Genomic DNA, 15,710 nt, shown 5'->3' on the forward strand with positions numbered 1-15,710 from the left:
CAATGCCATACCTTAAAAATTGACCCCCTCAAAAGCAATTCAGCAATTTTAATTTTTGTTTTATGTATTGCCCCACTGCTTTCTATTCATTTTGTTCGGGCCCTACTTTTTAACCCAAAATTGCTCCTCTCCTGTTCTGTGTGATCGCAGTTGATAAGGTCATACAAAGTGACCAAATCGTATAGGGGAAATCTTCGCATTTGGCTTTATGTGTTTGTCAAACAATGTGCATGATCGGTTGAAAGTATAGCAAACGAAAAAAAAAATTCATCACTTTAGAATTAGTACGAGGTCACTTAATCAGTTTTAACCACGCCTACCGCACAGTAAATAGTGTCATTGGAACCAGAAGTTAACGCAACTTCAGTGTTTATCCAATGGGTGTTGGTAATCAGTGGTGCGCGCGCGTGTATGACGAAGTCTTTAACGAATCGGTAACTTTGAGGTTTTCTTGCATGCCCACACGCGCTACCTAGTGTGGACATTCCTTTATTTAAACAAAACTCATCACTCAAACCGTGAAAACTGTATCAGCCATTTTTTTTTCTAAGATTCCCTTGCATGTGTCCCTTCATTTTGCGACGGATAAACCTAACCCAAAAATGCATTTAATCCTGTTTTCCAGAGAGGGGAAACCTTGTGTGGACGTGGGCAAGTCCACACATCGTATCTGAAAACTGGTTTATGTGGACCTCTTTTGTTTAAAGGTCCACACAGTGAATGTAATGTTTGTACACATTATACGCAGTGTCCAAAACATTTCATTATACCAAAGGGTACTACCCTATTAAAATCCATTTATATTGGTTTTGCTTTAAAGGGTTATCGTTTTGTAAACCATATCCGATAAATGATTGACCTCGCATCCAGTGTTTACCCCCATTGCTTATTTTCATATTTCGATATTGCCGTCTTTATTTCTAGAGCATGGCCGCATTCCTGTACGGTCCGAATTTTCAAACAGTTCCATTTACGACCTTTACTCCCTCTGGGATGATATTTTCCTTTAATGGACTACTTCGCTTATCTTCTATTTTTTGGTTTCAAATCGTTCGTTTCTTTTGAAAGAGCCGCCAAGAGCCAAAATCCTTTGCCAGAAACACAAATACTCGTTGCTATAGAAAGAACCTCGTGGAAAGACACCAATTTTAAGGGAGCAGTCACAAGAAAAGGACGCTTCGGTAAATGCGATTTTAGAAAAGGTTTTCCGCATCTATGCAAACAAACAAAAACTGACGAATGGCTTAGGCAAGCAACTTAAGTACCTCTAAAAGCAAGCTCTTCAAACCCAAGACCAATTTAGGTTTTCTGAGCGGTCATTATTTTGAACGCTATAGCCCGCCTAAGAATGTCCATACTGCCCATGTGAAATTATGGCACGGCAGATAGGTGATGGGATTTGCCTTTGATGATACTGGCATGGCATTTGGCTTTTGGGCCATTGCAGATTTGTCCTTTGAAAAAATATAGGTAGAATAACAAGCAGTGGCAGCCATTTTGAAAATTTTAAACTTGCATGTTATTCTTCCTATTTTTTTTTTTCAAAGGACAAATCTGCGATGGCCCTTTAGCCAAATCTTTCTCATGGCATTCAAGTGTCATGTTTTAAACGAAATGATGTTAATTAAAAAGAGCATTAGTTTGCTCTCAACCAGAAGTTTGAAACTGGATGAGATTACAATCTAAACCATAACAATCTCGGCGATTTCAGGACGTTATGCCGTTTTAACGGGCAATTCTGGCTTAGCGCACTCTGCACTATACGACAGTTCACACAGACTGGCGATCACATGCGCATAAATCCATGGTTACAAATGTCATAAAATTTTGCCCGGCAGGGAACCAGTCACAAGTTAATACAGATTTCCACATAACATTTTGACTGGTAACCTGCTTCTGATAAGCAAAAGTTAGCGTTGCTCCGCAACTGCCCCTGGATAATAATAATAAACCACTCAATAAGACCCCATGCGCTGTACAGGCATGATAACATACAGATGTACAATTAGAGTAAATCTTTAACTACAAATTATATACTAAAACACGGCATATGTAAACAAAAAACCAACACATATTGTTTGATGGATCCCGAGAATAATTAGCTCTACTTGACCAATTTTTTGGTATATTTATAATACCAATCCTTCCCTGTGACATATAATCCCTTTATTTATTAATTGGTTCGTGTTTTGCATCGCTATAATCCCCCTCCAAAGTCCTGTATGGCATGCATAATGAAATAGATCTAAAGAAATGATATTGTAGAACACTGTTTCGGCATATTTTGCCTTTATGTGACTCCTATACTAATGGTATGGAAATGTTATTGGAGTATTTTTGTCTCTCCATAGATTTTTTTCCTTCTAAATTCGATCTCAAATTAAATGCTGATCCTTAATGCTCATAATATACTAGCTCAGCATTGTCTCCCTTCTGCTGCAGATGGCAGCATTAAAAGACAATTTCATATCAATATATACAATTTTGGTTCACCAAACTTTTTTTTCTAAATGCTGGAATGTGTAATGTGTCAGTATTATCGATTTGTGTAATTACTTAACTGTTATGCCAACAGTAACCTGGCAGAATAATCGATATTCTATACAGTGGAACCATAAAGGCAACCAAAGGTATCCAGATGTGAATTTTTTTCCACTTGTTTGCAATTACGTTCCAATAAATTTGGCATTGGTGGTATTTTCGTTGATGGTACAGTTCGAGCATTTTGCCCCAAAAGATTGAGAGAAAATTGGTGTAATTTTTTCTAGCATGTGGCAAACCCATCTGGTATGTTTGTGTGCAGTAAACAGTCAAATGGTTTCAATTTCAGCCACCTACAAATAACAAAGTGTGACTTTTGCTTTGCAATCCTGTAGATCTAACAAGAGTAGGTCATGAATTGTTTAAATCGTGTGCTCGTACAGCACGCTCCTCACGTTCACGACCTCTAGGTCCGGTAACAGTACCAGCGCATGATCCAACATGGTCAGTGGAATAGTCGTATAAATTGAAAGGATCCGGAACAGGATGCAGTTTCCGGGAATCAAATTCAGGCGTGCGCGCGTGACTTTGATGTTAAGACAAAATTGCCCAGTAGCGCTTGATAGCAATGCTAAATAGACACATTAGAAGGAAATATGACTGTCGTGATTCCACCATTGCAATTAGATCTGGCTCATTTAGTTGATAATGGTCTTTTCCGGTTGATTGCAATGTATACTTGATGACTGCCTGAACTACTTAAAACAAGTGGAATTGCCTTGTAAACTGAGGATTAAACTGCAAAAAATGCAACTGTAGTTTTCTGCTTGACATTCAGTCTCTTTGCTTTGGTGTACCAGGAATACCGGCAACATTTGCATTTCAAGGGTAGACCGTAGTATGCGGATGGACCACTGTCACGTGGCGTCTCTACAGCCAATCACTGAGCGACGATACACTGAGAACCTACGTGCCAGAATGCAGGTATAGTCTGGGGACCAGCTCGGAAGTTTGCCGTGTCACTGCTGTTTTACAAACTGCTAGACGTAGAACTGTATTCCTGGTTTTGTGAAGACTCCTGGCCCATCGATGTCAAGGACTTTTGTGGATGTAGTAAGACACTTTTCAGCTAAAAGCCAGCACCATTGTACGTTCTTTGCACGTCAACTACCACTGCGATTTTCAGGAGAGATACTTTTCATTGAGTCATCCTATTATGCAATTTGATGTCATAGACAGATCGGCATTCATTTTGCAACACTCGTCTTTTTTGTAGGTGTTAAAATGTGTGTGTATCCTTGCTAGCATTCATGTTGAAAAGGTATAGAATTAATTAGACATTGAGGGAGCGAGTGCTGCACAGGAACTGGGTTTCAATTCCTAGCAAGCACGTTGTCACCGTCTCGCTTGCATAAAACAAGTCTACATAATTACATCGTCTCTACTGTGATTGAAAGGACAAGGGAAGTAAACTCGAGGAAAAACAAATAGGTCCGAATAATCTAATCAGTGGAATGTTTGGTGCAGACAAGATGCAGTGTGTACGCTGCGAGAGATGATAGTTTTCTGTGTGATTGAGAAACATCATCGGTCAGGTTCGAGTTCATACTGCAGTCCATCTGTTTGCCCACTTGAATGGAGAGAGCCCTGATGGATCAAACCCCGTTGTTAGATGTAGAGCAAATTCACACGGGGATATCGCACTAAGCATCTGTATTTGTTAACCTCGAGGACGAATAATATACACCATTACTGGTGTGGACAGCTGTCGCACTGGAGTGCACTTGTCCGCTGGCTTTCTGTAAATACATGTATCGCAAGCTTCATATCTGGCCGTTTGGACGAGCTGAGGAAACCATGATAATAACACTTGAACGAGAACAAGTTCAAAGTGCCGCTCTGAGACAAGCACTGTGTCTCTCGATTCCGAATACAGCAACCGAATACAGAACTTCATTATTCAAGTTATATTGAGGACGCAGTTGTCTGTGTGGCGAGTATCGATACCAGGAATCGAGGCGCACTCATCATACCATCCATCGAGGCGAACCCGTACGTCAGTGTAGCCTTTAATATATCGTTCTGCATCACTGCGACAACTGTCATATCGCCTTTGTGCAATCCTGCGGGATGACGTTTTGTTCATCAGCTAACAAATGGTAGTTGGGTGTGAGGGAAAACATGGCGTCAGCTTTAGTCATCGTTTTGGTTGTTCTCGTGGTGCCGTTTTTCATCCTGGGCGTTCTGGGAAATATCGGGGTGCTATTATGCGTGGTGTTCACTCCCTCCCTCCGGACTCGTGCCAACGCCATTATCGTTAGTCTCACCACCAGTTGCCTGGCTTTCCTGGTCACGGTGGTCCCGTTTACGCTGGATTCCTTCATCCACACCGACTGGAGGTTCGCTGTCTGGTACTGCCACGCCACAGCCTACCTCAGCTTCGCTTTCATCGGTATAACGGTCTTCAACATCGCCGCTCTGTCCCTGTACCGGTACTTCTGCGTGGTGCACCCCACGCGGATGCTCCTTCGAAGCAAAGCCAACCTGATCCTCCTGATTGCCATCTCCTGGCTGGTCCCCCTCACAACGCAGACTCTAATCTCCTCGTTCCACATCGCGCGCACCGAGTACATCCCCATGTACGCACGCTGCGTCTTCGTTAAAGTGGGTGAGCACTCCACCTTGTACAACATACTCGTTCTAGGCGGTTTTCTACCGACTCTTGGGCTGACCCTCTACAGTTACGCGGGGATTTACGTCACAGTTCGCCTGAGCGCCAGAAGACTCCGTCAGCAGGCGGAGATTAGCTCCAGACCGAACCTCCGAGTCGAGGCAACTGAAAATGAAGGCCTGTCTGCCGGAGCAGGCTCTACGAACAGCACTCAACACCCTGTTGTTCGCAACACCAGAAGGACCTCAAAAGCTCCTCGTGGTCCAAATAGGGATAAACACTGTCTCACGAAGATCTGTGTGGTTGTTTTCGTGTTGTTCATGGTCTGCTACGGCCCCATCGTCACACTGACTGCCATCTACGCCCACGATGATTTCCCGGCCGCGGCCTACATGATCTGCACGGTGGTCTACTGGCTCGGGAGCTGTCTACACCCACTGGTCTACGCCATCTTGCAGCCCCAGATACGGCGTTCGTTTCTCCGGCTGGCTGGCTGCTGCTGCAAGTCGGCAAACTTTTCCACCAATGAGTCCTCCGTTGGTGCGACCACAACAGGACAAGAATCTTAAAATACAAGCATATTAACCCTTACCATTCCCAAATCCGCCAAAATCCTCTTTGCAAGTGGGAAGAATTTGCAGGATTGAGGCTACACGGCAAAAGTGTGTTGCTGATTTCGGAGGACGCACTGTGTCAAGGTCTTGGGCCGGACCTTGAGTTGTTTATGCTCACCCGTACCCGTGCATTAATTTAGGCCTTGATAACACTTGAAATCCTCCGTACTGCTCCAGGATGTCACTGGCTCTTCCTCAACATATTGACAGTGACTGCCGAGGGATTTTGCAGGATTCAGGCAGTGGTCACTCCTCCAAGTACCATACTCAAGAAATAACGGATGAATTTGCAGGATTGAGGCTTTATGCCATTTTTACATGGAGGCCGTTGGAGGATTTTGAAGGATTGAAGTTGCATCCTAGCACAACTCTTTGTGTCATGGGCATTGCTTGCCTAATATCAATGTTGCAATTAAGGCCATCACAAATTCGGTCAACAATTAAGCAAGATAGGCAATGACGGATGCATGCTTTTAATTTTGTCACATTTCCATTTGATACCAAGTGATTTGACTCTGGAAGTAATTACTTGTGACAGACTTGTTTGAACATGATGTGATGTTCTCGACTACAGCACTGCTAAATTTGGGTAACGTTCTGCTTCAGGGCCTCAAATCCTATACAGTGTGGTGCAAAAAGAAGGAAGCCCACTTTTGACAGGAATTGTAACCCTACTTACTAATAATGTAGTAAAGGATAGCTGTTTTAGATACAAGTCACCAAATTCACCGTTGTCCACGTGTAAGTCTCGTGTAGTGTTTTTTTGTCTTCAAATCAAGCTCCGGAGCTCAGTCTAGCGGATGGAATAAAGACGTCCGTGGAAAACCAGGTTTTGGCACATGACATTTTTTAACTATAATATCTCATCCAAAACAAAAAGTGCATTTGCAATCATTTTCTTGTCTCTTATGTTTAAAGATTGATGTTTTAATACCATTAAATTGAATCTTTGATATAGGCGCAACAAGTAGGTGACAATTGCTGTCAAAACTGGGTTTCCTTCTTTTTGAACCACCCTGTAGGACGAGGCCAGATACTAGAGTGTTTCCGTGTGCTTTGAGGATTAAAAGATTACGATTCTGAAGCAGGGGTTGAGGCCGAAGTGAAGTCGGAAACGAATCCGAAGATTCACAACCCACACAAAAATCTAATAAATAGGTAACAAGAGTGAAGGGCTGATATTAGAAATAGTTCCTCGCAAACTATGCACCGGACCATGAACATTTACTTTATTTCTCGTGACAGACAGTAAAACTAAGACAACAAATTTAAAGGACAACAACAGAAAACAAAAAGACCCTAACAGTTCCTGAAGGATTGCCCAAAAGAGACAAAGTCTCTGTCGAGGGGCTCTCCTGAACGTAGACTAGGCCATATTTATTACAAACTTAGCTTTAACAATTACCAAAGATTTGGTATTGTATATAATGCAAAGCTCGTCACTATATAATCAAAGTGCCACTTTTATGTGCGCAATCGGCGTTTTCAGCATTATATTGACTAATGCAAGAAAGATGATGTAATACTATTTAAATGTTGTCAATAGAGTTGATTTTTTAATGTTTGAACTTTTTACACAGTCTTAAGCGGAACGGAAAGGAGAACATAAATACAGATAGTTTAAACATTTTGTGCATTTCCTTTCTTAATTGGGGATTGAACTGTTGCCTAGTGATTAGATAGCTCAAGTCGATCAAAGTATTAGGCGTTTGAATAAAGCTGCTGGCGGGCTGATTTAATATCACTGACTCCAAATATAACGTTTATGGAACAAATGTAATTTTCCTGTTGCGCAGAAATAGTCATTGCGTTTAAATGTTTTTAAATGACAGGGTTGCAACCTTGAAATCTGATCTTGGATTAGTGTTTCATCATACCTTGAAATTATAGTTTGTTTTATTTTTGAGATAAGCTTGTAGTTAGAATTTACCCTGTATCTAGTATCGTTATTAGAAAAATGGAATACAGACTTTTAGTAATAGACACTGAGGTCATGTGGGTTTATCAAGTTGATTTATACCAGCAATTTCTAATAGCCGGTCTGATAACATTTTCAAGTGTTTCGAAATGAAGTGCTTATGTTTGTTTTGTACAATTGCCACTGCGCCGACATATGATTCTCAATACCAGCAACAAAATGTGTCATTCGTTCATGGAAAGTTTGCAAATTTTGAAAAGCTGTGTTTTGGTGGTCAAGGCTTTTACAAATATTATTGTAACCTTGAGGATCAGATCATTTTCCGAATTTGATTTTTGCGATAAAAGTTAGTGTGCCGTCAACGTATTGTAGACATGAAGCTATAGGCCTACTGCTTAGTTTTGGATGCGGAATGTCGAAAATAACTTATTTTTTTCCCCAAACCGTTTCCTAAGGAATTAGTTTTCAAAAGGACATCCAACAAACATAAACCAACATTGAGTGGCAGTAATAGTGCGTTATCAACTTCAAGTTTTGAATTAGAAAATATATTTTTATCACTTTTTGTCACCAAAATTTGGAAAACGAGGTTCGTTGGAATATTAATTTTCTCTAAATCTCCCCCCCCCCCAAAAAAAAATAAATAAATAAATAAATTGAGACTAGACATTTTAGTGAAAATAACTTAAGTCCAAGCTGGAGTGAAAACTCGATCTTTTCGATTAAATGAAACGGGCTAATAACCAATTTGACATTTTGAATTTTCACTCGATAGAGGACAGACACATAGAAGCAGAACAAAAGATCCTTTCAGCCATCGAGCGTTGGGCCTTTTGTTGAAAACAGTCCTCGATCGTATACGGTTATCTGCTTAGTCCATTAGAGAGTGTTATATTGCAGGGAATGACAAAGAGAAACACAATGCATTGTCCTCGGGAGTATAGAAATTTACTTATCGTTAGTAATCCGGTTGGAGGCCTATTATTATTATTATTTTTGCAGAAAAAAAATGAAAAAAACAATTGATACACAGAATTAATGAAGTATGTCTTAAAAGAGCATGTTCGTCCGCTCATCTGCAAAAAAAGAATTCTTAAAATTGATCCTTGCCATTAGAAGTTATGCATTTTTTTACTAAACGAACCCATTTGTATAGCTGTCCATGGAATGCCATTGGAAGCTATTGAGCTATAAATGAGAATTACAGATTACACGCAGGCATTTAAATACAAATGAGATTTGAATACTTGAGATCAAGACTGAAACATTATTTTTACTGTCAGATTTTGTGTTAGGAATATGAGCAACTGGTCCACTTTTTATCTCTGAAATACTGATGGCGATTTTGACCTTTTGTCCTCCTCAAGTTCCTTTAATAAAGGATTACGGAAAACAATCATGTTTCATTGAATTTAATGGGTATTCATCAGTTCGTAGAACGGTAAATGATCAGTGGTGGAAAGCTGATTTTTTTTGTGATCTTCATAATTATCATACGTAACTTGGGAATAGAGTACTGGTCAATGACATGTACTTATTTTCTTTTTGTGTAATGGAATGGAGCAAGCCTCATATTTTATAGATTGTTTTTTAATTTGTTTTTCACTTTCATTTTGACTCACCCTATACATGTATACTTAAAAAAAATGGCCATTGAATCTGTATTAAATGAACAGGTAATTTACAAGAATGATCAATGAAGTCTTCTTTCAAAGGATGAGTTTTGCCGCCCAATTGTAATTTCAGGGCCATCGTTCTTGGAGCAGCTATTGTTCTTTTAATTGAGGCGCGTTTGCAATTACCGATCATTGCTCCTAGCGATCATACAGTAACCTCGTTGATCTTCATGTGAAAAAAGTCTTGATAGCCGCTGTACAAACAATTGAAGCTACGCGCATGCTTCTTAATCCCCCTCGTGGAATGCCATACAGAAACCATTGTATAACCTAAAATAGAGAATAAAATAAACTAGAGATAGTGTTAAGTATGCCAGTCATGAGTGTCGCGAGAAGGGGGGGGGGGGCAAGAAGGAGCTCCTCCCCCCCCCTTTGAAAAGCCACTCAAAAAAAAAACAGGAGGGGGGAAAAAAAGGGGTATGAAGTCATATTTGCTATTAATTTAATACACATTTAACAAAAATGGGCGCAGAGGTGTCAATGGGGGTGGGGTAGGCAAATGTCCGCCCTGCCCACCCCCGACAAAAAAATGATAAATTGAGAATAATGCTAGAGAAAGTACAAGGATTTGGGGGATGTGCTTTGCCCCCCCCCCCACCCACCCCCTTAGGAAAAAAATCCTGGCGACGCCCATGATCCCAGTTTTGAATTGTCTTGATCTAAAACATAAAGACATAAAAAATATAAATAAAATCTGACTTGTTATTTTATTTATTTATTCATTTATTTATTCTTTTTTTTGCGAACAGCAATATATTCGATGGGACTGGGTATTTTATGCATGCACGTCAAGTGATTTTTCTTTGTGCTTGGTAGCATTTTAGGAGAGCCACCGGATAGTGATTTTAGTTCGCTTTTGGCAATCCTTCAATGGTGTTATCCATATTGTGTTTTTGTTTTATTTTTTAGTCTTTGTCACCCTGGCCTGCTACCCAACATTTTGTATTTTATTTTGTGTCGGTATACGTACGTGTTCTTACCTGAGAAATAATAAATAAGATGAAAGTAAGTCACACAATTATCATTTTAAAAGAAATCTGGTTAACAATATTCTGGCGGTTACAATTGTTTTTATAATTGAAAAAATGAATAAATTCTGTCACAAAGGTATACATGGCAGTTAAATTACAATATATTTGTGAACAATTCCATTGTTTAGGGAGCGGTAATATGGCAAAAACATTGTGCAAAAAAAAATTGTATCTCAGGTCCTCATTAAGGACAGGGATTGTATCTTGTAATTGCATTATTGATTTTGAGCTCATGAAGAGGTTTTGGTTCTCAAGGGCCGAACTGTAGTATTAGCAAGGAATAAGAAGGACTACTTGATCGCAAAGCTTTATTGTGCATAATTTGTTGGGGTCGATTTTTTCCCAGGAAATTAATATTTGTAAATTAATATCGGTACCCTACTTACGAAACGATGGAAGGTCAAACTCGACTTATTGACCTTTCGTTTGCATTATGCGAAAGACATTAGCTTAAATTCATAGCGCTTTTCTGTTTTCACGGGAAAAGAGAAAGGGCACATCACATATTTACGTTTGAACGAGCAGACATAATATTATCCATAGTTTTTAATGCCACGCGAGACGTAGTTTGGGTACAAGAGCCAAACCTTTTCCCAGTTAGAAGGTTGACCATTTTGTTTGTCACAGAGATCCTGAGTCGTTTGTCATGTTTTGTTTACACTGACACCAATGATATTTTTTGTTCAAAGACTTGATGTTCTTCCTTGTAGGCTGCTGTCATTCAAAATCAAAAGTAAGGCCAGTTCCAGCAAGATGATCGCTGAGTAGCGTGTCGAAACGTTGGCTCTGCGCCTCCGTCAAAGTCTCTTTCCAACTTCCGACTTTACCTGATTAAACAGACGGAACATAATTATCCCAAAAGTAATAATCAATGAATACATTTGTAACTTCAAAGTTTCAAAAGTTAATACCACAATTTTATGAAGTCTTGAATACAAAAAAAACGGAATAGTATGTGGGACGCCATTTGTTAAAAGGCAGATGAAAATAAAAAATCACCTTTTCTGACGAACTCTCCTTTTGATTGGTCCATGATCACTGACACCGCCTGTGATGCCGTCTTGAATGTCGTGCGCATGCTCGGGACGGAACACTGCCTTGAGATATTTGCGATCTCGTCTGCGTCGAGATCACGGCCGAGAAAAGTCGCAATTTCACCGATCACAGCATTCTCATCCTGAGAGTCCAAAAAGAGAAAATTAGGAGTGAGACCCGTCTGTTTATTAATCAGGAGCTAAGCAGAAATTGAAAAACAATATCATTATTGAAGCAAATTCCATGTACCTTTTTTAGATCCTCGTATTTGATGAAAAGTAAATTACTTTTGTCTTTCATCTCCCAATACTGCTTGACATGGGTGAAGTAGGATCCATAAACAACTGTTATATAGGGGAAATGAATTTTATATTAAATGGTAGGGGAAATGAATTTTATATTAAATGATAGGGAAAATGAATTTTATATTAAATGATAGGGAACATGAATTTTACATTAAATGATAGGGGAAATGAATTTTATATTAAATGATATGGTGAGTGAATTTTATATTAAATGATGTCTGCCAAGAAAAATACGCGAATGTGGGAATGTTAATTTCAAACGAATAACCCTTTAAAAGTTGCGTCTCATTATTATACCTCCGATTCAGTCTTGCGAAACGTTTAGGAACAGTGCAGTAATTACAGTGGGACAATTATTAAGCCAACCGTCTAGCATTCCGCTGAAACATTTTCCATTTTTGTTCCTCTACCGTAGAAAGAAACTTATTCACACTACACCGGCACAGCTGAGTTCTGCGCCACTTACGCAGTATGTGCGATGCGCACGCCAATCTCTGTGTATACGGAGTTGTTTATGATTTCTCGTGAGGCGACCATACCATGGCATAGCAAGAGGGGTGTTTTGAAAAACATGAAGTGAACTTTTTGAACTTTATTTGAGGCAGCCAATTTGACTTAAAGACATAGTCCATCATTTGTAATTTGTGAATTTTGTTCGTTTGAAGCGACAAAAGTGTTCAAAATCTGATGAAGGATACTGAACAACTAACCTGATCAAGTTTCAGCTCAGCTTCAGCTGTATATTCCGAGAAAACAGCATTCTAGGATCTCAATTTCAAATCAAAAGTTGCTAAATCATGTTTTGAATTGTTTTGAATTGCAGCTTTACGCAATGTCGCGCACTGATCCGACGAATTATAGCAACTGCGCGCGCCTGTGCGTCGTGCCAATGCTTGTGCGTGCTGCGCCGAATAACAAAACGAACTACTAATTTAAATGTTCCTACGGTGCTTCTTAAGACGCACCGTTGGAAATGCCTTCTTTCGTTGATTTCTTCAAAATGAGACCTTGCCAGAAAGAATAATTTCACAGGGAGTTTAGTCCCCTTACTATCCTTCAACCAGTATGTTTTTCAACAATAATTACGCCAGTTACTTTTTTGGATAGCTGCAAATGATGGAATCGGGCTTTAAACATTAGAAATTTAGATATTTAAACATTCCGAACCTTCCCCCTGCATAAATTGTTGAATATACACGTCCAGTGAAGGAGCTTGCACTTTGGACCGCAGAGTCTTCCGGAAATAATAGTAGGAGACTGACACATCTTTGGGGTTGCGACAAATATACACAACCTGTTGGCGAAACGAATATCGATAATATATCAGACAACTTGAACCATTTGGTAAAATCCAAAGGTGAGAATTTAGTTGTGAAGAACAAGATTAACATTTACGAGGTTTTTGTGGAAACAATGACAAACGGTTTATAAATATTCGACTGTGAAAACTGACCTCTCCGAGACAAGCCCTTGGTGGCGCGCTTCATAATCGCTTATAATTCAGTGATATGGATACGGTTATAGTGATGCGTTAATGATGAAAGGGGTGGCGGTTGTGATATATGAGGAGGTTGTTGATAGTCGGGTACCTTGGCGCCTCTCTCGCTCAGATGAGAAGGCAGAAGGTGCGGCATCAGATGGGTAAACATCACCCTGGGGGAAGTCCAGGATTGCACGATCTTGAACACTGGGGGCGCTGCCTCGATCTCCTGCTGTGACGTACCACTGCTCATGCTCATTTCGAGCGGCAGACTCATATTGTTCTGGTCCTCTGGGCATTTTAGCATGCAGTTAATGATGGCTCGGAGCCAGTTGGTGCCTGCATGGAAATTACAAGTACGCCAATGTAATAATCTTCCTCCGTCTGTTTCCTTACATATATCTATGTACACGTGGAAGGCTCTGCGTCTTTTTATTCGCCTCGTACTGCGCCTCCTACCCAGCGGCGTAGCCAATGGGGGGGGGGGGGCGTTGGAGGCGCAGCCCTATCCCCTACCCCCAAAAATCTCGTCCATCTTGTCTCCCACTGGAAATATGTACGTGACCATGTTTAACGGCTTTAACAGAAATTGGGAGCCCCACTCGCCCCGCCCCCTCCCCCACCCCCGTGAAAACCCTGGCTACGCCGCTGCTCTTACTGCGCCACGCGCTGCGCCCTTTGATGCGCCTCTTGTTGGGCAGCGTACTGTATGTACTGCACCTCGCGCAAGCCTTTTGAAGTACAAATGCGCATTTTCATGCACCTCAAAAATTGCTTGCCACTGCGCCTTTCAATGCACTTTTTAATGCGCCTCGTACTGCGCCTTGCGCATGCGTCGTTTGCTGTGCTAGACGCATGTTGTGCCACGCGCTGGGTAGTTGTCATGCAGTTAAAGTGATTGACATAAACCATATCAAACGTGACACATGACCTCTCCAGACCGATGAAACTACAGTGTCCTTATAGGCATAAACGACTTAACATGATAAAACACGTTATGAGGGACTTGATATCTGCCTCACACATGCGTGTGTGTGTTATCTCATGGTGTTGAACACTGGAACCGGTGTCACATGAAAATCCGACTCCTATGAAAATCGGACCCCTTTTTCCCTATTATTGGTTAATCCCTCGCACGTGACAGTTCACTCTCCCGAAACGATCCTAAAAACAGCATAGTATCGTACTCACGCGTGCGCAATACTACCAATGAGTCCACATTTCATGGAGTCGGATATTCACGCTACACCGGCGTAGTGCAGTCAACGGCTTCTCATTTCATGGAGATCAAATGTGACACGACACTGGGAGCCGGATGCCGGTGTAGCGTGAATTAATACACGAGTCCGTGAAATGTGGACTCATTGGTAATATTGTGCATGTGTAAGTACAAGAATGTGCTATTTTTTAGGATTGCATACGGTACGGGAGAGTGACCTGTCACGTGCGAGGGATTAATCAATAATAGGGAAAAGGGTTCCGATTTTCATAGGAGTCGGATTTTCATATGACACCGGGTTGGTTCACGTGATATGATACAAGTGCCCCATTGATTTTTATAGACTACAAATTGCATGGCAAATCGGAGAAAATACACTATAAAACTGCTGGGTCAGCTTGAACCAGCACTGAATCCGGATTTACACTACCCTTATCCGGGTCAAAAATGATACTTTTCCGGGTCAAAGTGACGTTTTCCGGGTCATTTTGACCAGGAAAGTGTCGGGTTTTTGCTTACCCGGAAAAAAGGTAGAGCAAATCCGGATTCAAGCGCTGGGTCAATCTGACCCAGCAGTTTTTACAGCATATAGGTCTGATTCTGAAGCATGTTGTACCTGCTTTAGGGTAAGACACAACGAAGACATCGTTTTCTCGCACCTCCATGTCTAAAACCCCCTGCAAGTTGGCATCTAAGACACGGTAGGGTAGAGGCTGCCCGCGGAGAACGTGCTCCCATTTCCTTTCGCAAAAAAATGGGAAAAAAATCTCACTTTTTTCAATGACTTTATATTTAAAAACATGCGAGGTGATGCTTTGTTAAGGCAAAGGTACAAAGGATTTTCTGAGCCGCAACAAAAAGAATGATAAAAAGATGATCAGCAGCCTCTTTGCTCATGAGCAGCTCCACAGTTTTGGTTCAGAGCATCTGTCGCAGGTACAGTTTTTGACAACACTACAACTGATAATCTAAACACAGATCTTTTCTCAGTTCACGGTTGATATAACTTCTAGCCAATTACTCTTTTTTCTTACAGGTGTCGCCTGACTTGCTTATCCATCCTTCATTGCCAACATTGAACCTCCTTTCTCCTCAACCTCTCTTGGGAAGAAAGTACAAAAAAGGTAAGAAATAGGGGAGGACCAATATTTAAAATGACTTTTCTTCAGAAGTATTCATCGACCTACCTTACATTTGACTCGGTCATGTTGTCCACTGCCATACAAATTACTGTCTGCTGTCGTAGAGGATTCAACAAGTTTATTTGACCAAAGTTCAAC

General features: G+C 40.8%; 2 protein-coding genes across 2 annotated transcripts; one reads left to right on the forward strand and one right to left on the reverse strand.

Moving 5' to 3' along the window:
* Positions 1-4,403: 4,403 nt before the first annotated feature.
* On the forward strand, positions 4,404-5,938 carry LOC119730197 (allatostatin-A receptor-like). Its single transcript, XM_038202982.1, has one exon. The coding sequence runs from the start codon at positions 4,663-4,665 to the stop codon at positions 5,719-5,721; it is 1,059 nt and encodes a 352-aa protein (XP_038058910.1). The 5' UTR covers positions 4,404-4,662; the 3' UTR covers positions 5,722-5,938.
* A 4,996-nt stretch (positions 5,939-10,934) lies between these two features.
* On the reverse strand, positions 10,935-15,637 carry LOC119730619 (sulfotransferase family cytosolic 1B member 1-like). Its single transcript, XM_038203606.1, has 7 exons — positions 15,618-15,637; positions 15,047-15,171; positions 13,321-13,550; positions 12,899-13,025; positions 11,676-11,770; positions 11,391-11,568; positions 10,935-11,218 (listed from the first exon to the last, which is right to left on the reverse strand). The coding sequence occupies exons 1-7, from the start codon at positions 15,635-15,637 to the stop codon at positions 11,109-11,111; spliced, it is 885 nt and encodes a 294-aa protein (XP_038059534.1). The 3' UTR covers positions 10,935-11,108.
* Between the last annotated feature and the right edge of the window lie 73 nt (positions 15,638-15,710).

The sequence above is a fragment of the Patiria miniata genome, unplaced genomic scaffold, assembly GCF_015706575.1.
Source record: "Patiria miniata isolate m_02_andy unplaced genomic scaffold, ASM1570657v1 HiC_scaffold_22, whole genome shotgun sequence".
Classification (NCBI taxonomy): domain Eukaryota; kingdom Metazoa; phylum Echinodermata; class Asteroidea; order Valvatida; family Asterinidae; genus Patiria; species Patiria miniata.

Bases quoted from the DNA above. Each gene is read 5' to 3' on its own strand.
- LOC119730619 (XM_038203606.1), bottom strand. From the start codon at position 15,637: ATGACCGAGTCAAATGTAAG. The intron at 13,026-13,320 runs GTACCCGACTAT...TTTCGCCAACAG, and splicing joins TGAGCGAGAGAGGCGCCAAG to GTTGTGTATATTTGTCGCAA. The intron at 11,569-11,675 runs GTACATGGAATT...TTGGACTCTCAG, and splicing joins AATACGAGGATCTAAAAAAG to GATGAGAATGCTGTGATCGG.
- LOC119730197 (XM_038202982.1), top strand. From the start codon at position 4,663: ATGGCGTCAGCTTTAGTCATCGTTTTGGTTGTTCTCGTGGTGCCGTTT.